Source organism: Daphnia carinata, chromosome 6 (genome assembly GCF_022539665.2).
Source record: "Daphnia carinata strain CSIRO-1 chromosome 6, CSIRO_AGI_Dcar_HiC_V3, whole genome shotgun sequence".
Lineage (NCBI taxonomy): Eukaryota > Metazoa > Arthropoda > Branchiopoda > Diplostraca > Daphniidae > Daphnia > Daphnia carinata.
In genome coordinates, this window is record NC_081336.1 from 6,083,591 (window position 1) to 6,109,666 (window position 26,076).

The window sequence follows — 26,076 nt, forward strand, 5'->3', positions numbered from 1 at the left end:
TGACTTTTCACGATGATTAGGAAAATAAAGAGATTTTTTAAGATTTCGCTGAAAAACTCTACAAAAAGAAATAAAAAGTCAGGAAACTTTTTTTCGAGTCTTTTTTTCTAAAGCTACTGTATAATATTGAGAAATTGATCTAGTAAGTCCGTCTACTGCGGCGCAGAAGCCCCCCCTAACGCTATAATGGAAAATTTCGTTCGGCAGCTAAACGCCAACATTTAGAAACGAGACTGCGTAATCGGTAAACGTTCTTATACATTTCACGTAAACAAGCTGAACAAGTCAACAGCAAAAAAATGGTGAGAATAAGGCTCTAAGAGTTCGTACATAGAGGAATTAGCGACATATTTATGTTTCTCATTGAGATTTTTTAAAAATTTATTAAAATATCGCGTGCCCCATCTTTCATCCTATAGTTCCGCCCTTATTGTCGATAGGCCACAGGTTGATGTATCGGTGTGCAAACAGAATCCTCATTCTGCATTACGAAAAGAAGTAGTCAACTACAGAATAAAAATATATAGTCAGCCAAACAAGTTTAATAGACAGTTTGTTAAATGTCGCAATAATGCCTTTTGGTGAACTTCATCCTTAAACTCCTGCCTCAATCGTCAACAGTTTTGCGAGTTCCATTTTCAATCGATGGAGCGTGAAAAGAAAGGTCCACACACGGCCGACCGTATCTTAAGGCTGCAGCTATGCAGTGAAACACTGTCAATGAGGGATTCCAGTTACGGACATCGCTCGTCCTTTGTCTAGACGCTGAAGGTTTTTTTCTTTCTTTTTTTCTTTGACATTTTAGAGTTATTTATGATGAATTAATGTTGTTTTCATTTTGTTTTTTCGCTTGCTAATGTTTTCACTGACAAAACAACTTTGAAAGAGTCTCACTGAAGGCCTCTAAAAATAGCACGATCCCATAAATATGGTACTAATTGCTCATTCTGTTAAATTTTTTTTGCCCTTTCCCGATATAGTGGATTAAGTAGAAAGGCAAGACTCGCAAAATACGCCGTTTGGTACTAGTTTGGAAGAAACGAAAATCATCTGACGTTTCACGTTATACAGTGATCCTCATTTAGACTGTTCCCTTTAAGCCGAAGAACAAACATGATTTTTCACACCAGTGTAACGCATAAATTTTACGGTCTCATGGCTGTCACAAAACACGCTTCGTTCCCTGTAATCTTTCACCATCGACCATTTGTCTTGCTTGATGTTATATTTGCAACCTATGGGACAACGAAAGAAACACAAGGGACACTTTGAATGACAATCATTAAAAAGGTTGTGGTCGTATATCGCGTCAGTCGAGAGAGCGCTGCCCAGTTAGCTTCATTACCGTTATTTTTAAAAAAACGGAGAGTTGAATTGGTCCCTTACTGAAATGTCATGTATGAACTTAATGAATCATATTTTTTGCGCCTATTGCAGAACATTAAAGTATGCAATCTATGAAATTCATAGGTGGGCACGTTTTGCTTATCATAATACTGATCGGTACATTTATGGAAAGGTTTCTGGTCAGTAAAATCCAAGACATAGTGGTCATTCATTTGGCGCTTTGATTTGAAAATGACGGGCTAAAACATTATACAATAATCAAATTTTTGCGGTTTAGTGTTTTCAACTACTTATTTTTTACATTGACCTATTCGTTTGGTTCTTTTTGTACTCGTTTTTCGCATCAAAATTTTGTGAGGCAATTAGGGGCGCACTGTCAATGTACGTGTTAATTAAATACCACCATTTTACTGTGATGAGTGAAAAGATTGGGCACACGCGCACACTTGATATTTCCATGTGCCCTTGCTCTCACATACTAGAGAAGTGAATCATTTTGGCGCATTCCGCACCATTCTTGTATCCATTAATGGATATGTTTTTATGTAGGTAGATTCGAAAATTTGAAACATTTCTTGGCTGTGATAAGCTTGACGTTCCTCTTTTGATTCAGTGGTGCTCAATAAAAATATTGTTGCTTCGTTGCGTAAACTCATTGACAATGGCGTAACTAAGATCACAGTGCCAATTTTTTACATTTTTTTTTTTTTTTTTGCTTTCCGTTTGTTTCTTATTCAACCTTTGTTTTCGTGTGTAAATATACAGCAATTGAACACATAATAATATGATAACAATTAAAGAATTAATACTTACTTGCTTTTCCTTTTTCCCTCAAATGCTGAGCGCAGCTTAATCCACAAAATGATTTAAATTTCGATTTAAATTTCATCCTGTATGTAAATTAAAGATCATGCCCATCGAGGCCACTAGTTTGCAAAAGAAAAGTGAAAATTTTGCGCATTAAAGCGTGGCGTTGGGTGTTTATCATAGAAGCCGTACACAAAAAAATACGTATATTTATAGGTAAACATAATAATAATAATGATACGTAATAATAAAAAGAAAAGAAATTGGACTTTTGCTGTTGTAGCGTAACCCTATTGAAACTGACAGCTAAGAATTCGAAATTTGGATGTCAGCTGATTAACAAGAATCCATCGAGGTATGGGCTGATACCGCTTCTTGTCTTCGCGTTCTGACGGGAGATGTAGTTGATGGTTGCTTGTCAACAATGAAATGCGGAATGACTGGAAGGCTATAGCATGCGAAAATAATTTAATCGTGTCGCAAAACCCCTACATCAAAACGTGAATTTTTGAGTAATTAAGCTGTGCAAGTCCAAATTTATTCGATTGTCAACGTGAATAAAAATCATTTTTGGCAAATTAGAGTTCTTAAGCGTAGTTTGTGCATGCCGAACTAAAAAAAAACATCCTAGGTGAAAAGCGCACAACTAAAAGAATAACCTCTTGGCACAAGAACAAGGGGAGCTACCGAATTTTGCATTAACGAAGCTGCATAATTTTGCTATCTGAAATAGAAAACTCTGGTTTATCTGCTGCAAAATCGTCATATTGGACACCATTTGGATAAGCTGGATACCAACGCGTTGCCGTTCAATTGATGTAAAAGCCCGATCTGGTAAGTTTCCCTACGGAGCCGGCTGCAGATCTTCAAGCGTTTACGCTGCACAAGCAGGGTGTCTAAATCAATACTACTGCGCAGGGGCTGCAAACCATTGGTCGACCGTCAACAATATACACGGCATTGCGTTCACGTAAAACGCGTTCCCTTTGCTTTTCTGCCGACAAACACTGCCATACCTCGACACAACCAAACGCTCACAGGGTTTCATGAATCTTGTTTCCGTCAACAAAAAGATTGGATTTTTTTTGCTATACGCACAACGTTTCGCGTAAAACGAAGACCGTGCGAGTTCTAGCAACATTACGGTTACAATTTTATCAGTTAAAATCGATCGAGATCCCGATCGATGTTGCAATCACAGCATGAAAACTCAACGGCTGTGATAATCGAGGCTGTTGGTGTTATGACGGAGATTGTCATGATATGCTTACGCTGCGATGTTGCTGTTGCAAACGACAAATTAGTACCCTACTGGCCGTTGTTTTATATGAGCTAGCGGGCGTCCTTCAAGAAATCAGTACATTGCGATAACTTATAATAAATTGATTCGGGACGCAGAATAATGTAACGTTTTATGTAATAAATCGTAAAAGGCACAAGTGCCTTTCCGATTTGAAGAAATGTATGAGATACGTTTGAACTAAAGGCGGATTTTTCTGTCGTACTCAGAAGATGAATTCGTGATTAAACGTTGGGACGCATGAGTCTACATTAAATCAAGAATGATAAGCTTTCTAATGGATATCCTTTTTAGGGACAAGAGTTAAGGTTTTAGCGATAAACTATTCTGGTCATCTGTAAAACGAAAATCTAAATTGAAAAGCATCCTCCCAGTATAGTAAAAATGGCAGTCACGACAGACGACATCCGGTTATCGGATTCGCTTGTAACCAAACACAACAAAAAAGTATCAGCCTTCAACTGCGTAGTTCACGCAACGCTTCTTCCTCTTAGCAATCGTTGAGATTTCTCTGTTGCCGGCTCTAAAATGGCCTTCGTCCGCTTTTCATGAATTTCTTCGCTATAGCCTTCGTTTGTTACTTGGCCCTGGCGTAGAGGAATCGATAAAACTAGACCCGCATGGAGCGGCATCAGCTACTAGCTGTACTACACAATTTCAGCAAGGATATTGATTTGCATACGCGTCTAATTAGTTAATGGCGCTGATGCAACTCGGTGTTACAATCAGTGCCGTATTGTTTTCCACATGAAGACGGAGGGAATTTCACAAAACATGGATGTTCGCTTTCGGCGGACTCGTGGAATTTAGGTAAAAGCATCTGAGTGGCCGATTCATCGATCAAACGAAATACGACATCTTTTAAGCCGCTCTAAGCTGGCGTCACCGTGGACGTGACAAAAATCATGTGCGGTGTTTGGCCGCCTCCAAGACACGAAACGTGCACTAAATCGTGCCGGTTGTCTCAATTCAATAACTCCAGGAGGAGGGGGCAAAGGATATGCTCTATCTAACATCAGCAGTAAAGTAAAATTACCAGGGAAAAAAACAAAACTAAAGAAAACAAACACAAAAATATAAAAAAAAACCTATAGATGCGAGTTATTGATCCATCGAGATCAGATATTGGGACGTTTAAAACCGTGTACTGCCTCGATTATGACTTCAAGGTGACGATTATTTGCAATAAAAAACGTAATGAAATCTTCCATGTACGCACGCTGTGATACAAGTCTAGGTGGGGCACCCAAGGGCTCAAAATAGAACCGAAAACATGGTCGTGTCTAGCTGTGTTATTACCAACGGAGGAAATGGACCAGAAGGGTTGAGGGAAAAAAAGAACTTTCGTCACCATTGCCAATGAAAGAAAGAAAGCCAGGAGGCTAGAGGAAATAGAAAATCTAACAAGCCTTTGCGCTTTTAACGATCGTTTAACAACACAACATGTTTTGCGCCTTTATCCGCAAAATGACGCAGTTCCAGCACCCAGTTAGGCCGTGAATCGTCACCAGCCACTTGAGTATAAAGACAAGCGTTGTACTCTAAATCATACGAGAGCTCAGCCCGAAGATTGCCGTGCCAAAAAAAAAAGGGGGATACGCTTGTGCACCGTCAAACGTAGTTATTTTGAACGATTGTCAAAGCTTTTGAAGCGCGCAATTCGTATGACATAAGTCCAGGTGATTTCATTTACAAGAAAACATAGGCAACTGCTTTAATCAGATTTTAGCCCAACAACGATCAGCTGTAGCTTTAGAAAGGAGCAAATGCGCACGCATTCCCGACTCACTCACGACATGTCTATGTCCAAGAGCGTCTACACACACGCGCCTATATATAAATTCAACGTATGTTTATAGTTAAATACAGCTATATACAATACGGTGAAGGACGAAAATAGGTAGGCAGTACTGTACGTAGCTCAAAGAAACCACCGATACTACTCTTTTTCTTTACGTTTTGTAGTGTTAAAAACAACAGAGTTGGCTAGCGCATCCCATTAGCTAACCAACAGTGAATTCCCCGTTGCTGCCATACTTTTATAAGAATTTGCGTCCGTTTGTGGCCTTCGCAATGGCATTCAGTAGTGTTGCACAAGAGTATCAAACCCAAAAATAGGGTCGTAGCATTTGCTGCCTTACGGTAACGCTTAGCTTTAGGCAGTTTCAATTGACTACGGGACTTTTTGCGGGTATGCGGCGCTGGCTGTACCTCGGCAAGGCGGCTACGCTCCACCTCGGTTCGCTAGGTTTGTGTATACACTGTGTAGAGAGCTTTGCTCAGGAGGAACGGGGAGTGGGAGGGGGGGGGTTGAGTTGAACACTGCAGCGATAACGTCGTCGTATGTCTGTCAGTGTGTGTGTGTGTGTGTGTGTGTATGTGTGTGAGCCACTGCGGCAAAAGATGCAGACGTGGATGGGCGAGAAGCAGCATTACTATTCAACGAAAGCGAAATGTCATCATAACCATAAGGGGGGGTTCTTGTATAGCAGGTAGATAGAGATTGGTTTTTGACGCAACGACTATTCCCCATAAAAGAGAACAAAAAGAAAAAGTACCAGACAGCGAAAAAAAAACGAAGGAGAATGCAAAACAAGCAAACAAACCGCAAAAAAAGAAAGTAGAGCAATTGAGCGTAGAAATGACTTACCAGTTGGATCCCATAGCGAAACATCCCTGGTAGCTGTTACATGGGCAGGAAAACTATCGAGCATTCTGCCGATATGAATGCCAATTGCACATAACAAGAGACTACCGTCTGCATTTTGAAAATGAACCAAAAAAAGAAAAACAAATACACAAACAAAAAGAAAAAATAACAACAACAAAAAAAACAATAGCGTAAAAAAAAAAACAAAGGGAAAAAAAATAATGATTATAAAAAAAAGGGGGGAAAAAATCACGTGCTCGCCTCAACAACGAAGTTGTCCAATTAATCAGTGAAAATTTTGTTGCAGTTCGCTTCTTTCGTGAAAAATTGCACACTCTGCAGGACCCGGCACTGACAAAAACAACCGACACCGAATGCAGATGCTCACTGTTTTTATGAATGAATGATCGTATGCCAGTACGAATGTTGGCGGTCACCTTTCCGACTCTTTCCGACTCCAACTCTCTCTCACAGTCTCTCGTTTCGTCTGACACATGCAACACAGAGGAGGGCTGCTGGTCCGCCAACGCTAAACAGCCACTGCTTCTCCTTCTGCCGACCCACTGCTCTACTGCACCGTCGCTATCGTCAGTTGCTGCCGGTTGCCCGTCGTCGCAGAGCAAAACCTCATTCGATCGAACGGACCCAAACAGGCGTCGGGGAACGGTGGCGTGGCTTTTGCTCTTGCGCCGGCTTTTGCACTCGACCATCGAAGCTTGTAAGAAAAAACGGAAAACGAGCACGGCCCAACAATGAACAACATAGCGTTTTTAAAAAAGACGAAACAAATAATGAACATTTCGTGGTTTTACTTATGCCTGATATCGGAACTCAAGAGTGAGACCATGTCAAGTTCGAAATAAGAAAATCAAACTTTCGTAATGGAAGCCAACTACGGAAAGCAATTGCGACCGCTGAAGTAATTCAATTAAGAGTTGATTTCAAAGCCGAAATGAACATACGGATAAGAATCTCTTCTATCTAAATTTATATGGCAATGAGCGCAAAAGATATGTGGCGATGAAAATCAAAATCTATCGAAAATAAAAAACAGTAAGGACGGTGGAGGGGGTTTGAAAAATAAAAATAAATGGAGGTGTAAAAATGAAAAAGACACCGCGTTTCAGGCAAAAACATATAGAGGAAGCAAAATATTTATATATTTATAGTGATGTAATATCAACAACGGGCGATTCACGATTTTTTGCCGGTAAACGTATCCAAGCAAAAAGCAGTGCGCCGCGCAACGCTAAATTTAATAACTATCTGATTGGCCGCCTAGCGGTGGTAATCGTCAACGTGTGTGTTTCGTAACTGGATGCGTTCTTCACGAGACACATTCGTCATCGAATACTGTCTTCTGAACTCACGAGCAAGGTACGAAACTAATAGTAACATCTAGCTGTCCGCTTCCCGAAGTCAAAGAACAACGAAGCAGGATGTCACCTGAGACACATTCTGCCATGCAGAGCGTGACATTGCCAAACCGTCAAGGAATAGATCTCTAGAGCTTTCGATCAACGGCCTTACGTTATCAGGTCCTAAAATCTGCATTGTGAGGTTCTGAAATCGGCAGTTTTGATTTCTAATTGCCAGACTTTGCTGACGTACCAGTATTGACGTTTGTATTGTATCTGAGCTTTGATTCGTTGAATCAATAGAAACCTCAAACAAAAAGTGAACACTTTCCCGCTTCAAACCATCGTCAAGAAATTTTGTATTAGTTTGTCAAACGAGACATTAACAAAAGTAAACCTACCTAAACCAGTAGACATTTCGACCTAGACACAGTAACACTTGGTCCACCTTTCCCCTTTAGCGGCTAAGCCGGACAACCCGTTTTTATAAGTTTTTGGTTTAACACGATTTGATCTAATGTGACACACAAACGGTATCTTAATTTGTATTCCTCCAAAAGGTTTTCCTCTATCCAGATTTGTTATAAAACATTTGTATGTTGGCGAAATGCCTAGTATTGTCAATGTTGGTGTGCTGAAAGAGATGACGTTGAATGTGAATCAGTCAATCAGTGAGCCCACTCGACAATTAACTCGAAATTAACCACAATAGGCTGAAAATGTTGAATACCAGGCCATTGCCTGTTCTTGCTTTATTCTCAGTCCCGTCGCAATGAATATACGTAGAATGTTTTATTTTAGGCAGTGTTTGCCATTATCATGTTAGGTATCGGTTTACCTTAACGGTATTTGGCAACCTCCTATAACACATAGTTTGACCTCCCGCTACTAGAGGGTTCTCGTCCATCCAGAAGTACCAAGCATTTTTTGTATAATAATGATGTCTACTCCGGCGGCCGCCGGAGAATGGCAGACGTTCCTAACCACATCACGTCACGTAATACCTACCGGCTTCTAGTAATCTCTGGATTGCAATATTCACCTCCCGCAAACCAAAAAGCAACCAGTACAATTGTAACAAATTAATTTCTAGTTCGATATGTGATTAGTAATAAAATTCCTGAAAACCTAGTTTCTATTTCACTAGCTGTACAATCTCGAACCTTTTCTAAAGTAGGCTGAAAAGAAATAAAAATTACCGTTTTGTTCGTGAATGTGCAGGACAATATTTCATAGATGACATGCCATTTTTTCTAAATTGTTGCTGCGTTTGCGCTTCTAAAGCGATGTGAGTCAAATGGCGACAGTTCCTAAAGAACTCGGTGGGATATCTGCATTGAAATGCAGAGTTACATTCGAAAATAGACGGCAATAGACCTAGCTCCACGACTAGGTTTAGCCTTAATGGAACGTAGTACACTAAATGATGCACATTTATCGAAGGAAATTGGATACAGTTGCAGCTACACAAGTTTATCGGAAGGTACCTAACAAACCACAATTGGTTCTCGATAAACAGTACCACCGATACGGTTATACGAAATACTCGGGAAACTTTATGCATTTTCAGTGTTGGCTCAGCATAGCTTCCCGCAATGGAATTTTATGCAAAATTTGATGTTGCAATATTGCGTCTCAGTTCAGAACTAACTTCTATCCACCATAAATAAACGCCCTGTCCGTTATACAAGCCCTAATGGAAAGTGGCCTTAATGACTGCCAAGATTGTCGAGATATGTTTGTTTGAAAAATAGTTCCCGCTACTCAGATTCCTTTCTAAATTCTTCATTTCACGTGCGTAAGACAACTGCAGACAGCTTTTGATTGATCATGTTCTCATTCGAACTACTCTGTCGCACAGTTGCTGGCATTTCTGATGAGAAGGTTAGATGACGAAAGGTTTGCAGACAATCATATCGTTTATCGGAATAGTACTTTTCAAGCTGAAAGCTTGCATAAGCAAGCTTCCCAGTTTTGCATAAAAAATAGATAACACTCGCTAAATATTCGACAATCGAACCTTTCTCTCACCTGGCTGCATTCCCCTTGGCATAAACAGACTTCACCAGGGAGAGCCTCCCCCTTTTCTTGACAGGTTAAATATTGGCATTCAAGCCAGAATAGTATCCAGAAGGAGTCGGTATGGCACTTTTTCTTAACTGTAGCTTATTGGCAACAGCCACTGTGTACTGGTGGGTCTTACTAGCAGCCGTCGAATGGTAGCCTATGGTCGGCCGTCAAACATGTTTTATGTAATGTCCACTTGCATGGACCACTTTATGACTCACACACATTTAGCTAGGCTACTATACGTCTACAACAATGACTAGACACAAGTAATAGTAAGGTTTTATTCCCCTCCGTTTTGTTATTCCTCTCTTTGTTTTTGGTACTCATTTTTTAACCTTAAACATGTTTCATTTTTCTTTTTTACTTAAAGAGTCGTATTTATTGTGTTTTTCAAAACTTACAGAACTCGTATTTGTCAAATAAATCTGAGCACAGTAAGCACTTTCGTCTGTTTGTTCAAGAAAAACGTTAAAAACTGAAGAAATTCAGTTTTCGTCAAAACGTTTATTTTGAATATGTCAGACGGTACTTAACTACACGCACCATTTGTTGTCAGACAAGGAAAGGGTATAGACGCAGAAGATCCTTGTTGCAAATGTTAGCCAACATTTTACCGAGGAGGTTTTCGTTTATCGTGAAACTTTTAGTGATCATATGTTTTCATTTCTTTCGTCGGCAAAGTTCTTTGTTTAGATGTTTTAAAAATCTAAAAGTGATTTTCCAAGTCCTTTCAAATTACTTGTGATAGGAACCGTTAGCAGAATTTACATTTCTGTTTTAATGACCTTATCCTACGCAACACATTCGCGGATTCAATTCTGTTTAGCGGCGAAATTCCCGTTATGTGTAAGACCAGGAACAACATTTTCTGTCGTTGTCCGCGTTAAAATGTGTACTCGTATTATGTTCTTTACGATTCGTCCTTTTTTTCACAAATGTAGTCATCAGTAGGAGGTAGTCTACTAACGATGTGCTATCCTTAATTTTTGCGCTTAGTAGAATTCTCTGTCGGTGCTTGCCGACTACAATATGTGTCTTCAACCGTTATTGAAACATTCTTTTAGAATATCGCTGTGTTTTAGTATGTAGCGAAAGATCTTGGAAAGTTCCCAAAAAGGTAAAAAATTTAGATCTTTTTACAGAGAATATGGGAGTGGGCATCGCTGACGTTGGTTATGGAATAATAGCCTTATCCTCCTCACCTACGCGCTAGGAATATGAAAAGCGTAAAACATGAACTGTTTTAGACTACAGACAGTTGGCTTTTTACAAACTAATAAGAAATATAGTAACAATGAAAACAGAAAATTAATCATTTTGAGATAAAAAGAAATAAATACGAAACGACGTGATGTAGGGAAACTCACATCACGCCGTATTGTAAAGAAAAAAATAGATCACAGAACGATATTGGTTTGTAATGGACAGCTTAGGACGATGGTTGACCTAAAAGTTCGAATTAATTGATTTTCCGCGCTGTATACGAAGGGGAAAAAACTGAAAACACGATAAAAGCAAAGGCTGGCAAGGTTCTCCTCCCCATGAATTTCTGGCTATCTGGCTCTTTCTTTCTTCATTTGTTGCGAGCGTGAGCTCGATCTTTTTTCGGGAGCTTGTCGTTTCGTACGATATCTCTGAACTGTTCGCAGGCCAAAGGGAATGGGAGTAAAAAAAAAGTTTTTCAGAGACAATCCTAAAATTAGCAGTTGCACTAGAAGGCGGAGGCGAGAAGAACTGGAACGCACACAGCCACGCAACATGGCTACATACACACACGGAACAGGCGGAATGACTTTTCCAAAAGTGTATGTAGTCCAGCACCCAATGACTGAAGATAAACATAGAATAAACCTCATTTATCGTCACCGAAATGGATTCACACATTCGCGCAGAGCAGAGGAATAGAGGGACAGGGATGGCCCTAATTTTTATTCCTCGATTTTAGGTACAGTACATTTATTGTTCCGCACTACTATGCAGTGCCTTTGTTTGCTTGTTTTTGGGGGTTTGTTTGTTTGTTTTTTCAAAGAGAGACAGAGAGAAGCAAAAATTCCATTTGTCCAGTACACCGTGCAACCAGTTTTAATACTAAGCAATTGCAATGGCTGCGCTGGAACGCGTTGTATTTATAATGCGAAATTACGCAATGCTGAGGATTTCAGTTGTCAGGAAATCATTCGGAAGTTAACACCAACAAATATTTCAGAAATCTGATTTACCTTTCACTGGAGCGTCGACCTTGCTGTCTATCTAAAAGCCCTGCCAACATTTTGCTTATGGGATTTTCCGACGATGGGATTTTTGTCCCCTGAGCGCCGCCACCCATCCCGCCACTTTGCCACATGATGATGAAAACAATTTGGCCGTGAAAAATTTTAAGGCATATTTGTGGGCTCTTCTAAGCGAGATCCCTTGTCGCAAAAAGCCCATAACACTCACATCTCTGATCCGTCGATAGTAGAATTTTGAACTTCGTCATGATGCAACACTTTGTAGTCGACTATATTTGTATGTACGATAGTCGTTTCCCCGACCGATTTTGATCAGATGAGGCTCAACAAGTTAAACATTGTGAAAGATTCACGTAGAGGGAGTTGAAAAATCGGGGAACCATGTGTCACCAAAAAAAAAGTTAGAACTGTTCCAAAGAAAACGGACTTCCGTCGTTCACGGTTGCCAACGGCCAACTAACGAGACTTCTCGTCTTAGCTACTATTCGTGAATTAATCAGCTGACAAATCGCCAATAAAATTAGATTTAGTCTGAAACGTAATTTTCATTCTTTGTTTATAATAGAATAGGTAAGTTTTTTTTACGTCTTTCTGGCCGAGACTGTCCGTAAGACCATTCTGTCTATTCTATCAGACATTGCAGATTACGCATACGAAACCAACATAAGTTGCAAAAATACCGACTTCTTCTCAAAATAAATCTTTATAAAAAAGGGGGAAAGAAAATGGCACGCCTTGTCACCGTATCTGCATCCAGTCGAATTCTGACATTCTCAAGTGGGATGCCAGTGAGTTTGGATGGAAGCCTGTAAAGCAATTGCATCCATAACAAAGACCACGTTTTTTTAAAGATTATTTTAAATTCAGTACAACTTAGCCCCAATCCTTAAAGATTTTTGAGCAATTTCATTACGAATTACTTTAGTCGCTGTATCTAATTCGAATTTGACTAGCCTGCTATTGAAAATGTCGTACAAAAAGTAAATGTAGTAAAGGACAATTCATTTAAGAGTACGCAGGAAACCACCGCGATTACAACATATAAGATAAAAATGTGAGACTCCATCAGGATGTTCGACCTTTTAACCCCCTGAAAATTTTTAGTATAGTTGCTGCTAGTTGACGTAAAATGTTTAGGAAACTTGGATGTGCAAATAAGTTTTAGAAAAATAAGAAAAAGTGGCCAACACAACACGGTTTAATCACAATTGGCACACGAAAAGATTCACGCATGTCACATTGATCGAATTCCATTCCTTGTCTGTTTATTTATATCGTTGTGCACCAAACAAAATTTTCACGGTATTTGACTATCAGTGAAAAAAAAAACATTTTATTCGGGGGATTTTATTTTTCATTTATTTTGAATTTAGTATAATGTTATTCGATAAGCTCAGAGTTATTCCGACGATCTAAAGCACAAACATAAAGTATGATCAAAGGAGCGCGTATGGGGGGTCCGCAATCGCAAAACAGCTCGAGCCTTTAGCTAAAGCAAAAGGGTATGCTATAAGACTGAACACCATAGCTGTTTTTAGCACATAGATAAACATAGACTCCCTACTTTGCATTGTTTCAAGATGACTTAAAACTGCCATCTGGTGTTTAGACTTTCCTTTTCTCGAAAAGCTAGAGCTCTATTCTTTAATTTTGAGGTGGTTGAGAACATGCACGTGCGAGCTCTTTTAGTCGTACTTCATGGCACAATGACAAGAGGACACATGCAGTGACGATGCCAATGGCTCAAACTGTATTCTGGCATATTTTTGGCAATCACCCTTTTTTGAACGACGAATAAAATGGACGTTTTATTCGCGAATACGAATAATTTTCGAATAATGAATAACTAATAAATTTTCGAATCAAATATCGAATAAAAATGGCATCAAGCCAGATAAAAAACAGGACAGCAATCAAAACAAGACTTCCTGTCGTACGAAAATATTTACTTATTCGAAATTGTATTCGAAATGATACAATACGAATTTACAACGAAAAAGAATAACGGATACGAATAAGGACATTTTTATTCGACGAATAACGAATAAAATATTCGAATTTTTGCGTTATTCTATTCGAAATTTTATTCGAAAGTTTTATTCGACAGAACACTGGTACACAGTAAAACAGAAAATGTTCTGCTGCCTCAACGGGCTTATCAGATCCCCACTAATGTGACTCTGGAAATGTAATGTGAATTCGGAGTCACTTCGGGAAGGAAAGACCAATGATATTATGAATGACAAATAGATAGTTGCGGAAAGATGGCGATAGTTTTCAGTACTTTAGAACGCAAAGGGAAAATGATGAAATGGTAGATCCAACGGATGACTTTGGCCATTTGAGATCTCGCAAATTGTTGGAAGTCAGGTTCTTACAACAGCGTACTATCGCGGTAAAATTTGACATACAAGTCGCATAGCTGTGACCTCAAAACATAAAGGCAGGTTCAAAACAGTTCATACATGCTTAAAAAAACAAACAGAAGCGTCGGAATGTTTTGAAATAAACCTCTAATGTGTAGTACAAAATGCGTGAAAAAAAGTGTTATAGCTGATGCTAAAAGAAATTAAGGACGGGGAGTTTACAGAGGAAAAGAATTGCATTAAATTATGTGGCTTAGAAAGGCAACAATTCACGCAACCTTGATCTTACGTTTCACGCCTCCATCGCTTCTGCTCCTACTAATCCAGTGTTCACGCCATTTTCATGTTTGACGGATTTTCTTTTCAATAGTGAATCTGCTGGCAAACAAGGATACGCCACAACTCTGAATACAATAATTAAGCCTCTATATTTATACTAAGGATGTATTTTGCAGCTTGCTAAAGTATTATGGTAGTAACAGACAGACAATTTTGCTTTGGGTCGAACAGCCCATTAGTTAATATCCTTAGCAAGGATTTTCTTCTTGTTCGTCGTGTCGTAGTCTACATATGGCATTTCAGATAGAACAAGAGATATTGAATTGATTGGTCGGAAAAGAAAGGTAGGAGAAAAACAATGTGGGACAAGAGGCTCTCGCTCTCATGTAATATCTAACATTTTTCTTAGCTAGTTGGAAAAATAAAATGTGCGTTCTAAAAGATCTGGATATGTATTACCAACTTAGTATTTTTTACACGAAAAATATTAGAATTATTTAATAGTAAACAATTTCGCAAGAAATAAAAAGATATGAGATAAGCTTTCTTATCAGCCAATGCACCAAATTATCTATTGTTCTGATGCACACTGCCTGATCTTAATATAATGAGTAGTGTGCATGTGAGTCTCGAACGTTCGCTTAACTCATTTAAACCCAGGTTTACGCACTCACTTCACAGAGGAAAGATAACAAGATAAAACGGCAAAATTGAGAGATAGCATCGAACACGTAACGCCATCTAGGATTGTGGGACCCCCCTATAACCTAAGTGAACGACGTTTCGAATCTGTCAGTTTCTAGCAACTTCGGTATCTAGTTGTTGCGAAAATGGTTGATTATAGCAAGTGGAAAGACATTGAGGTAAATTTACCATTGCCTAACTTCTCATACTTCCTTTTTCCTTTTCTTTGCTTACATTCGAAAATCCATACTGTCTAGAAAAAACAATTAGTTATCGAACTTAACTTTTTATTGTCGATAGATATCAGATGACGAGGATGATACCCATCCTAATGTGGACACACCATCCTTGTTCAAATGGAGACATGAAGCTAGGATAGAAAAAATGAACGAAATGGAAAAAGAAAAAGCCAAGTTTCTCAAAGATAAAAATGAGTAATAATCTTTTCAACTGTATAAACTTGGGAAGGGTTCTTATTGAAGAAGGGGGGGGGGCTTTTGATTTGTTTTATTGTCATTTACATTTCTTTTTATTTAACCTAAGACAACTCTATGCTGGGGTTTTGAAGTTTACTAAGGACTTATGTGTTACTGTTTTTCTTGCTCCCAGGGTATTGGCTAAACTAAAAGAGGCAAAAATTAAATATGAACAGGCTCAGAAAGATGCCACTGATTTGTCTGATTTGAAGAAGCAATTGGAAGAACTTGAGGCGAAAAAGATTGAGCTAGAAGACCTGGAAGAGCAAATGAAGAAAAAGGAAAAGCTGATGCCATGGTATGGAATTAATTAATCTCTTTTTTTATCAAGCAAAATGTGGGATATCAGTAAATCATTCTTTTGGCTGGTATAGTGTATAATTTAAATAACGTTATTTGTTCTTGGGTAAAGGAATGTAGATACAATTAGTCAACCTGGATTTTCAAAAACTGTGGTGAATGTTGGTCAACCTAAGAAACAAGTAGAGCTCACTGACGAAGAAAAGGAAATAAAAACCAGGGAATTTTTCAAAAAACATGAGAAAAATCTGAAAGAATATGGAATGCTGCAAAAATATGATGATAGTAAGCGATTCCTTCAAGAAAATCCAGATCTTGTTTGTGAAGAAACAGCAAACTATCTCGTAATTTGGTGTATTAATTTGGAAATGGAAGAGAAAACTAGTTTGATGGAACATGTAGCCCATCAATGCATTTGCATGCAGTTCATTCTAGAATTATCTAGACACCTCAATCGAGATCCAAGATCGTGTGTATCATCCTTCTTCTCTAGGTATCTTCGATTGTGTTATGTTTATTCAGCTTTAAAAATTTATATGATTAATCATTGAATTTTTTAAGAATCCAAATAGCTGATGTGGAATATCGTAAAGGATTCGAAGATGAACTCAAATCATTCAAAGAACGCATACAGAGGCGCGCGAAAGAGAAAATGGAAGCTGCTGTAGCGGAGGCTGAGGAGGAAGAGAGAAAAAATCGCCTCGGGCCAGGTGGATTAGATCCTGTTGAAGTGTTTGAAAGTTTACCACAGGTATGATCATTTGACTTTTAAACTGTTTTCAGAAGATTTTAATTCTTGTGATTAGGTCCTTAAAGAATGTTTTGAGACACAAAACATTGAACTACTTCAGCAGGCAATTTCAACTTTGCGAGAAGAAGACGCACGTTATCATATGAAAAGATGTGTAGATTCAGGATTGTGGGTACCAGATGCAAATAGTGGGAAAAAAGAATAGTATTGCGATTATAACGCAAAATATTTTAATGAACACCTTGCTTAATAAAATTACATGAACTAATTACTGTTTAAAAGCTTTATTTTTTTCATATTTGCAAATTCCAATTATTTTTTTGGAACATTAAAAATGCTATTGTTAGTTTGAATGACGTTTATTCCCGTTGTATGTTGATAAACAAACGCATACATTACCTTACATCATTCATACTCACCTCATTAAAAAAAAATATGAAGTTTAAGTCTTAAAGATACACAGACAAGTTACTGCTATAAAAAAAAATACGCTAGTATTCTTCAGTCTGGAATTGTGACTCTTCAACTTCGTACTTTATGTTGTCTGGATCGTACTGCCCATACCCTTCGTACTGTTGAGCCGTGTAGTCATAGTCTAAACATGGATAGTTTGAAATTACTAACGCTTGCTCTTTGTCGTGTATAAAATACATACCATCAATTGGCTCTTCCTTTACTCGGACTTGTTCACCGTCTTCTCGAACGTAATCTCGACGCTCTCTTTCCCTAAGCAATAATTTATTAAGCTGGGAAACACGGATTAACAACCAAGTTAACTTACTTGTCCTTGTATCTGTCACGGCGTTCGCGGTGTTCCTTGCTCTTATCTTTGACTCGATCCTTTTCCCTACGACGTTCGTCACCCGAAGCGACTTGAGCAGCATTCTCTGAACCACCCAAAGAACCGTCAATATGACCGTCATTACGTCGCAACCTTTTCCTATCTCGACTATAAATTTCATCGGTTATTTTCAATCACGTAAGTCAATAACGAAGCAATTACCTTCTAGAACGTTTCCGCCTCTCGTGATCTCGAGAGCGCGATCTCCTCCTTTCTTTATCTCTCTCCTTGTCTTTATCTTTACGGCGTTCATCGCCCGATGTTGCAGGACCATTATTCTCGGACGCACTCACCGATACATCACCTCTGTCCTCACTCCTTCGCGTACGTTTCCTTTCACGACTACTCAAGAGTGAAAATGCGAAATTGGTAAATTGTATGAAATATGAGCATTACCTTCTTGATCTTCGGCGACGGTCACGATCTCTTTCTTTTTCACGATCCGTCCCCCTATCTCTATCCCGTTCCCTATCTCTCTCCCTTTCTTGACCCCTATCTCTCTCGGCACGCTCAGGCACTCCGCGCTCTCTTTCTCTTTCACGATCCAAATAACGCTGCCTTTCACGTTCGTTATCTTCTCGCCCCGAATGTTTGACGTTAACGTCTGGACCGCCACGACGAGTTCCACCTAGACCTCCACCCAGGCGCCGAGGAAGCCAACCTACGACATCGAAAATGAAGTTTCATGTAGTAAAATGATATATGAATGCGTTCGAGTAAAATGCAGGTAAATCAATAAAAAAAACAGGATAACAAGCAGGGTGGTTACCTTTGACAGTACGTGCCCTTTCCACGTCTACAAGGACACGCCGACCGTCAATCTTCTTTCCATCGGCGTGTTTGTATGCAGCTGAGTATTCAAAAAATACATCAAACAAATATTTCGGCGTCGGCAGCAAATGGAGGGAACCGCAAGAGCAGGAAAAACAGCAGGCAGAAAAGACGGAAAATTCAGCGTATACAACATGGAGAAGGAGATTTCCAACAATTAGTTTCACACACCCAGCACACCTACCGAAGGATTTCCATTACCTACCCCTCCCACCGATTTCGAAAATACTTACTATCAAAATATTAGAAATAACGTAAACTGTAACCATTCCAAATACGACCGATCGTACAACTTCTGGAAAAAAGAAAGGCAATTCAAAGAAACATCGCGAACGCCGTTTACCGGTTTTCGGCTAACTTGCAATTTTTGTACACACAACATCCAGATAGATCCTATGACCGATCCGCGAAGTCAACCACAGTAGTAGATTCATTCCCCTCTTCATCAAGCTGCCTTTCTATTATTACCTGTTATATGCTCAACACGCGCAGCAGCATCCGAAGAATCTGATCATATGAAATGGCCCTAAGTTTAGTGGAGCTAGAATGCCTAGTAACCGACTTACCAGGATACTTACTACCGCCAAAGGGGAGAAATTGAAAGAAAAAACGATTTTGGTCTTTGAAGCTACGTAAACCTGCAGTCGATTTTCAATGGGTTTTTGGCGTAACTTTAACCAAACGAAACCTTACCAATTGACCATACAAACCTAGCATCAAGAGACAAAAAGCGACAAAGGTCACGTGACCGTCCAAATAGTCGGAGGCCGCGGCTGTGACCGGAAACGACAAAAGGAAATATAGGAAAACTTTAAGGTAACAACTCATTCACAGATTTCCCCCCACCCTCCCCTTTCCGTTATGCAATTTGGTGGAGGGCGATGTTTTGTTTTAGCAGTGAAAGCTATCGCAGGCTTCACTGATATACCCGTCATCCCAGTCGTTACAAGTCTTAAGAACGATACGAAACGGAATACTTACAATGCATATCCCGCTCATGTTCATATTCAATGAACGCATATCCACGTGGTTTGCTTGTCCTCTTATCATGCACCAAGACAATCTGCATTAAAACAGGCGCTGAGTAAGTAGTCTGTATTGTTTAAAAGTTTTTGCATTTCATTTTGTAATTACCTTCCGGACAACACCATATACTTCGAATTCCCTACGTAATTTAGATTCCGAGGTATCGAAATTCTAAAAATTAAAAACAAGTATTAATTATAATCAAACTTAATAGCAAACAGTATAAAATACACACTTCAAGTTTCATCTGACACGATAGCTGAGTAAGCCAAAGTCAAATCAGTCTCTAATAAAACTTCTTTATAGATAAACTCCTTTCTCCAATAACGTATAAAAAAACGCAAGAAAATTGCAATAAATTTACGTGTCGACTCGGGCTTAAATGTCTACGTCCGTATCATGCGAACAAAAAAAAACTGCAATATGAAAGTGACTATGGCGATTCTCATCATTTCTAGTACGATTGGTCTATCTATTTGCACGCTGAATTATTATCCTTGTAAAACACAGAGTCCTCGCCACTACTTCCATACTGTCTAGCTATTTGGATTAATTCATCAGTTTGCAGAAGAACAAAGAAAACTTACGATGCGCGCGATGAAGAGTGTCTTGAACGGATCCATGGTAGAAACACCACTGCTATGCGGGTCCCCTATTATATCAGGAAATTATATGATTTTTGAGATTTGTGACATCTTCCTATCAACCATACTAGTACTCACAGGTTGCAATTTCTTGCTCAAGTTTATAGGCAACTTGTTCTGCCTTCTCACGGCGTTTTCTTTCACGACGTTCATCTCGTGTTTCAGCTCGCGTAGGAGGAGGCGTGTCTTTAGGATCCTAAGACAAATGTAAAAATTATGATTAACTTGACAGAAATTTTTTAGTAATGAGATTACTAATACATTTTTCTTTAAAATAAAATTTTAACTCTGTATAATCATGTTATTCAATCCAACAAACAATCAAACTTATAATAACTTATTGTATGTTAAGGCAAGACTATTCAGGATTACAAGCATTTTCTATCCAAAACCCCAAAAATAAGTGGTAATAATATTAATTCCTAGAACAGACAAACTTGATTTACTTCCCAAATGAGCAACCTAAATAATTTATATCAACCTGCAACAAATAATCTTCAAGTAGCATTTCCACCAAGTTTAAATCAAAAAGCACATAGACATGCTCACATATGCAGCTAATATACAGCACCACCCCAGACTTAATATCTTGTATCATATACTATTACATTATACTGGCATGGGCTTGCTCGATAAGAAATACATCAAATTTTCTGACACAGGCTGTGAATAAAAACTAGCCTTAGACTACATTATCCAAAACCTTTATTATTCTTCTTATAACATACTGTTAAATGAATGGCTAAGAAATTTTTGATTTCGTCTATGGTCAAAAATAAATTTTCAACTCAGATGTCTGGGATGTTCTCATAGTCTATCATACTGAAAATGCTCAAGTCAACGTGATGCACACAAATTTGAAAAACACAAGTGTCCAGCAGACAGCCAGTACAAGCCATACTATGAACCTATTTTAACTACTGGAATAAGACTTGAACAGCAGAAATGTACGGCAGTTAATTTAAAAAAAACAAACCTCGAAAAGATGTGTGTACTGAGCTATACCAATGTATGGCGTTCGTTTTTTCTCATGGGTCAATTTGTCGGCCGGTGGCAAATACGGGGGAGGATCACGCGGCGCAAATAGAGCCAAAAGATTTGGTGGCAAAAACTGCGTCATTCTGCTTGATTCTCAATTAGTATAAACTTCTGGAATAATTTCTAGGAGAACTTGTCAAACTGTTGAGCGTCTTAGTTGTCCGCCATTACTGCCTCTCTGTTATCCGTAGACTCAGTTCTGGTATCCTAGGTTCTATCTCGTGCTTCCATATAATTTTCTAACAGCAAAAACAAGTGAGGAGCGGTATGCGAGAAATGCTGCTCTTAGGGCTAGGACTGGCGGCTAAATGGGAAACTAGATGGAAAATTGAAATTTAGAGATGAGAGTTACACCATTTACTTATATTAGGGATATTCTTTCATGGAGGTGCGTAATGCTGGAAGATATGGTTGTCACTATTTTTACATTTCATAAAAGTTTTCTGAATTGTGATAAACCTGAAAATAAAACAAACTGCAACCATTAGCAGACGAACATACATTTGCAACTAACAGCAGCAAGATATCCAGTATTGCTGTATAGTTTACTGGTCTACTGTATCGATAACGCCGGTATAAGTATTAATCATTTGGCAAGTGACTAAAAATATCGATAGATCACTAAAAAATTTAGACATTCATGGTTGAACAAGAAGAGGTAGCGGTGCAATAGATTTCGTTTTAGGTTGTTTCACAGTTAACAAAAACAACCAACAGAAACAGCTAAATGGATAAAATTGACTTTGAAAAAACTCGCTTCGATTTCCTGGTATGATGATAAATTATGTTACTCGTTAGTTGGCAGTCTGAATTTGCTCATAGCAAAGCATTAAAATTCAAATTGCCCAGTGAAGAAAGTAAAGCGGCAAATTTTTTAATGTATTGTGGTATTTTAATAGGAATCCATCTCACAAGCTCTTGATTGTGGGGACCTACCCATAATAAAGGGATTGCTTACAACTAATGACACCTCACAGATTGGGTAAATACAAAGCAAAATATGTTTTCTTCATCAATGGCTAACAAATGTTTGATGAAATAGAGAAGCAGATAAAAAAGCTATCTGGGATCAAGCTTTTCGAGATAAATTTTTGAATGACTCTCCATTTTCCATACCGGTGTTTGAAAAACTTTTGCAGCTGAGCTTAGATTGTGCTGTAGCTCTGATATGTTCTCCAACACTGCCTGTGATCCTTCTCACAGATGCCTTTGATATCCTCTCTCTGGGAAAATGTGAAGAAATCTTTTACATGGTTGAGATGAAAGTCTCAACTTGGAAGCAAGAGCTATTCTTCAATCAGTGCAAAAACACCTTACTGCGTCTTTGCAATGGTATGACATATTTTTTTATTCTGATGTTTAAACAAATGCCTACCACAAGGTGATTGTTTGGCAGGTGTGTGATGAGTGAATATTTGATCAAATTAAGAGGAATAAGTATAAATTTTACTTTCCCTAATTTGGTAATGCACAAATATCCTTACTGCTAAAATAGTTTTATGGTTATTTTTTATGCTTGTTAGGAAACAGTTTTTAGTCGTAGCATTCTGCCATTTTACTTGTAATTGACGAGCTTCTTTTTTGTTTTCATTTAAGATTTGCTGAGACGCCTGTCCCGGAGCCAGAATACAGTTTTCTGTGGTCGAATTCTTCTATTTCTCGCAAAGTTCTTCCCGTTCTCCGAACGATCTGGACTAAACGTAGTCAGCGAATTCAATTTAGATAATTTAACGACATTTGGAGGTAAAGAGGATTTTTCTGATGGATCCGATATCCCAGAAAAAGAAAAAGATGCTATGGAAGTAGAGGAGAGGTATCATGTGAACGATGTGTTTTTGAAAAGTACCTATTTCAATATGTGTTCGTGTGTTACAGTTTGGGCTCTGACTATAATCTATACAAAAAATTCTGGTCTCTACAAGATTTCTTCAGAAATCCCAATCAGTGTTATACGAAAATCCCTTGGAAAACTTTCTGCCAGGTAGCTATATACTTCATATGTTTTAGTTTATTTTGCCTTCGTATTTATAACTTTTGATCTTTAGCACACCAATGACGTTTTGTCAGCCTTTTCTACAATCAAATTGGATGAGCGGCGGAATCGTTCCAAATGGGATGAGGCAGATGTGTCAGCAAATGTCGGGATAGATGAAACCAGCACAAATGGTGGGGACGTTCAACAATATTTCGCCAAATATTTGACGAGTCAGAATTTATTGGAGCTTCAGTTGGGCGACTCCAACTTCAGACGCTATATTCTGCTCCAGTTCCTGATTATTTTCCAATATCTTGATTCGCCTGTGAAGTTTAAACAGTAAGTTTGTATGTAGTTTTTGTGTTGTAGTTTTATTACATTCAAAAATAAATTTTTTGTTACAGGGAAACACACAAATTGAGTGAAGAACAAACTTCGTGGATCACAGAGGCTACCGATCAAGTTTACCGCTTGTTGAAAGATACCCCTCCGGACGGAGCTTCGTTCGCACAGTCCATCCGTCACATACTGAAGGTATGGATAATCCTTTAGAAAGAAAAGAGATAGCCCTGGCATTCTTCTAAGTAGCTCGAATTTTAGCGCGAGGAATTATGGAGCAACTGGAAGAACGATGGTTGTCCAGAATTTCGGCCAAACATCACCTCCAGCACGGATGACATTCCTAATGACAGTAGCAATGGCGAAAAAAAGACTGTCGCAGCAGCCCGACCTAGACGCTTGAAACGAAGCTTAGGTGATCAGATTCGAGAAGCTTCGAAAAGACAGAAATGCATCATTGGAAAGTAAGAGGAAAGATTTTTACCTATTTATAAGAAGAAAAGAAAACGTCTATCAAATCTGGGCTGCTCTTATATTAGTGCCGAAATGAATCGTCTTTGGAATTTGTGCCCCGATAACATGGCCGCCTGTCGTTCCAAAGACCGAGATTTTCTACCAACTTTAGATCATTACTTTGAAGAAGCGATCGAACAGCTTGATCCTTCTGTGGAGAGTCAATACAAGTACGTGCAAATACGAAATTTCAAGCTGACCATAAGTTGGCAATAGCCGTCGTCTACTTTTTTAGTCAGTTCTTGTCTGAAGTGCAATTTTTCGACGACTTTTTCAGGCGAGTTAATGAGGCGAATTTTGGGTGGCGTGCATTACGACTTTTAGCACGAAGAAGTTTGCACTTTTTCACCCACGGCAACACTCCAATTACACGGTTACCAGATTATTTGGAAACGCACGTTCGCAAGTTGGCCAAGGACATTCAGGTACAAGAAACAGGGTTAAAGCTTGTTTTCCTTTTTTTTTCATCGATTTCGTTAAGTTTTTTTCTCTCTGGCTGTTGATATGCGTTCAAAAACTCATTATAACTTAATGTAAAAGTATCAATAATATCAAAAATCATACCTAAAAGGACGTGTGTCACAAAATGCAGATTACAACGAAGTCTATGGCAACATAATTTATTGCTCGTGAAATTCCTGCACTCGTAAAACAGTCTAAATTGTATGCTTTAAAACGAAGACGCTATGTATCAAGATCGCATAATCGAATCTTTGTATTACTGGACACTATCAATCATGTGTAAACTTCCAATAAGATAGGCGTAATTATGATTTTTCACTTCTATTCTCATCTCATATAGCAGTCAGTGAATGTGTTGCCCAATGTTAAACCAGAACCAGTGGATGATGCTGGTGATGTAGAGCAAATGGAACCGGAAGCAGATCCAGTATCAAGTACATCGGAAATCGAAGGAGGGCCAGACGAAGCCAACGTAAAACCAGATGAAGTAGAGGAAGCGGCTGAAGAAGAAAATTCAGAAAAGAAACCTATTCTTTGCACCATGGAGCAACTGGTTCTCTTGGCTAAAGAAATAGGAATTAAATGGAAACTTCTCGCCCCGAAACTTGGCTTTGGACCAGACGAGGTAAATATAACATCTTTGATGTCTTTATTTACTGTTTCACCCCGTAGTCAGCGTTAACCTTTTCAATAGTTTACCATGTGAAATAATTTACGTTAAGCCAGAGCCAAAGGTGATGCTAAAAGTTTTTTTTTTTTGTGGCAAACCAATATGCAAAGTGTGTGCCAAGGATTAGTTAAGTTGGGTGCTTTGCTATCAAATGTAAAGAAACGCATTTGTAGGTAGAAAACACTAAATATGTAAGCTTTTGAAATTTATCGAACTGTATTGACCAAGACGTAAGTTATACCGAAATAATTTAAATCGGTGTTAAAAAATCAATAAGGGGAAGTTCGTAAATTGCATCATCCATATCAAGCCTGTAAGAATTCGTCTAGTGTGTGGTGGACAAGGTTCTGTTGCCATGCCTTTGAATCAATTATCGGAAATCAAATGACGTAAGGTGGTAATAGTTTACTTCTTGTATTTGCGTTCCTTAGGTGGAGTATTTTGAAAGTGAAACGAGCGAAGTGGAACTGCAAGCGAAGAAAATGTTTCAGATATGGCTGGAGAATGAAGCTGACGCCACTCCGGAAAACCTTCTGTACTCATTAGAAGGCCTGGGCATGCTGAATAGTGCTCAGGGTATTTTGTAATATTGTACTTCATTTATGTTGCGGCTTTGTTCACAGAAAAAAAAATACACAAACATTTTTACAAGAATGCCGTTTTATAAGCTGCGATGCTTCACTGGCTGTGCGCAGTCCGAATTACGTTGTTCAGCTTAGAACCCAAGGTGTATAAAGGACATTTCAGATTTATCTATCATGGCTTATAGAAAGCAGTTCTATCGATTGGGACAAGCGTAACGACGCAAATTCGATGGTGGTCATGGACACAGATTTGGACTTCTTTCTTTCTTAACCTGGCCTTGACGTGTTATCACGGTAAAATTTACTCGAATCCTACAAGTGCAAATCTGGAAAGTTTGTCGAAGTTCCAAGACGCTACAGTGTATCAAAGGTAAACATAGTTTCAGCGTTGAGTGAAGCTTTTCCCTGTAGAAGCACTTTCTATTAGTTGAGCGAACTAAGGATGGCTTTCTAAGGACGCTGGAGAATAGCGAATACCAATGAGTGAACGCGGACAAAAAGGGAACCAAAATATAAATATATATATATTTATAT

General features: G+C 38.7%; 4 protein-coding genes across 11 annotated transcripts in view; 2 read left to right on the top strand and 2 right to left on the bottom strand.

Annotated features, from left to right (window-relative positions):
• Positions 1-12,168, bottom strand: part of LOC130702302 (potassium voltage-gated channel protein Shaker-like) — a 39,387-nt gene extending 27,219 nt beyond the window's left edge. For 2 of the 7 annotated variants that reach the window (XM_057523972.2, XM_059495628.1), the window contains exon 1: positions 11,752-12,163. In XM_057523972.2, coding sequence (XP_057379955.1) covers positions 11,752-11,876 — 125 coding nt within the window. In that variant the 5' untranslated portion in view covers positions 11,877-12,163. Of the gene's footprint in view, positions 1-6,104; positions 6,268-11,751 lie in introns of those variants that run through there. The other 5 variants (XM_059495625.1, XM_059495619.1, XM_059495624.1 and 2 more) reach the window with 5 other exon arrangements.
• A 2,950-nt stretch (positions 12,169-15,118) lies between these two features.
• LOC130702313 (hsp90 co-chaperone Cdc37-like) lies at positions 15,119-16,887 on the top strand. The gene is made up of 6 exons (XM_057523984.1): positions 15,119-15,271; positions 15,393-15,526; positions 15,702-15,866; positions 15,981-16,361; positions 16,430-16,619; positions 16,675-16,887. Exons 1-6 carry the CDS (start codon positions 15,239-15,241, stop codon positions 16,822-16,824), a joined length of 1,053 nt encoding a protein of 350 aa, XP_057379967.1. The 5' UTR covers positions 15,119-15,238; the 3' UTR covers positions 16,825-16,887.
• A 72-nt stretch (positions 16,888-16,959) lies between these two features.
• On the bottom strand, positions 16,960-21,205 carry LOC130702309 (U1 small nuclear ribonucleoprotein 70 kDa-like). The gene is made up of 11 exons (XM_057523980.2): positions 20,938-21,205; positions 20,040-20,157; positions 19,905-19,969; positions 19,426-19,488; positions 19,273-19,354; positions 18,230-18,310; positions 17,857-18,121; positions 17,623-17,802; positions 17,401-17,568; positions 17,275-17,345; positions 16,960-17,214 (listed from the first exon to the last, which is right to left on the bottom strand). Exons 1-11 carry the CDS (start codon positions 21,079-21,081, stop codon positions 17,111-17,113), a joined length of 1,341 nt encoding a protein of 446 aa, XP_057379963.1. The 5' UTR covers positions 21,082-21,205; the 3' UTR covers positions 16,960-17,110.
• A 416-nt stretch (positions 21,206-21,621) lies between these two features.
• LOC130702299 (THO complex subunit 1-like) lies at positions 21,622-25,612 on the top strand. 2 transcript variants are annotated; one of them, XM_057523969.2, is made up of 12 exons: positions 21,622-21,768; positions 21,899-21,981; positions 22,042-22,331; positions 22,596-22,812; positions 22,875-22,980; positions 23,045-23,313; positions 23,379-23,508; positions 23,575-23,777; positions 23,853-23,996; positions 24,104-24,251; positions 24,632-24,913; positions 25,390-25,612. In XM_057523969.2, exons 1-12 carry the CDS (start codon positions 21,727-21,729, stop codon positions 25,543-25,545), a joined length of 2,070 nt encoding a protein of 689 aa, XP_057379952.1. In that variant the 5' UTR covers positions 21,622-21,726; the 3' UTR covers positions 25,546-25,612. The 2 variants fall into 2 exon arrangements, with proteins under 2 accessions (XP_057379952.1, XP_057379951.1); XM_057523968.2 differs by having other exon boundaries at positions 21,623-21,768; positions 24,629-24,913.
• Positions 25,613-26,076: the final 464 nt, after the last annotated feature.

Coding starts and splice junctions, on each gene's coding strand:
- LOC130702313 (XM_057523984.1), top strand. CDS start 15,239: ATGGTTGATTATAGCAAGTGGAAAGACATTGAG. Junction 15,527..15,701: donor TTTCTCAAAGATAAAAATGA/GTAATAATCTTT, acceptor TCTTGCTCCCAG/GGTATTGGCTAAACTAAAAG. Junction 15,867..15,980: donor AAGGAAAAGCTGATGCCATG/GTATGGAATTAA, acceptor TCTTGGGTAAAG/GAATGTAGATACAATTAGTC.
- LOC130702309 (XM_057523980.2), bottom strand. CDS start 21,081: ATGACGCAGTTTTTGCCACCAAATCTTTTGGCTCTATTTGCGCCGCGT. Junction 20,158..20,937: donor AGTACACACATCTTTTCGAG/GTTTGTTTTTTT, acceptor CATTTGTCTTAG/GATCCTAAAGACACGCCTCC. Junction 17,569..17,622: donor AGGCGGAAACGTTCTAGAAG/GTAATTGCTTCG, acceptor TGAAATTTATAG/TCGAGATAGGAAAAGGTTGC.
- LOC130702299 (XM_057523968.2), top strand. CDS start 21,727: ATGGATAAAATTGACTTTGAAAAAACTCGCTTCGATTTCCTG. Junction 21,982..22,041: donor AATGACACCTCACAGATTGG/GTAAATACAAAG, acceptor TTGATGAAATAG/AGAAGCAGATAAAAAAGCTA. Junction 23,997..24,103: donor TCTGTGGAGAGTCAATACAA/GTACGTGCAAAT, acceptor CGACTTTTTCAG/GCGAGTTAATGAGGCGAATT.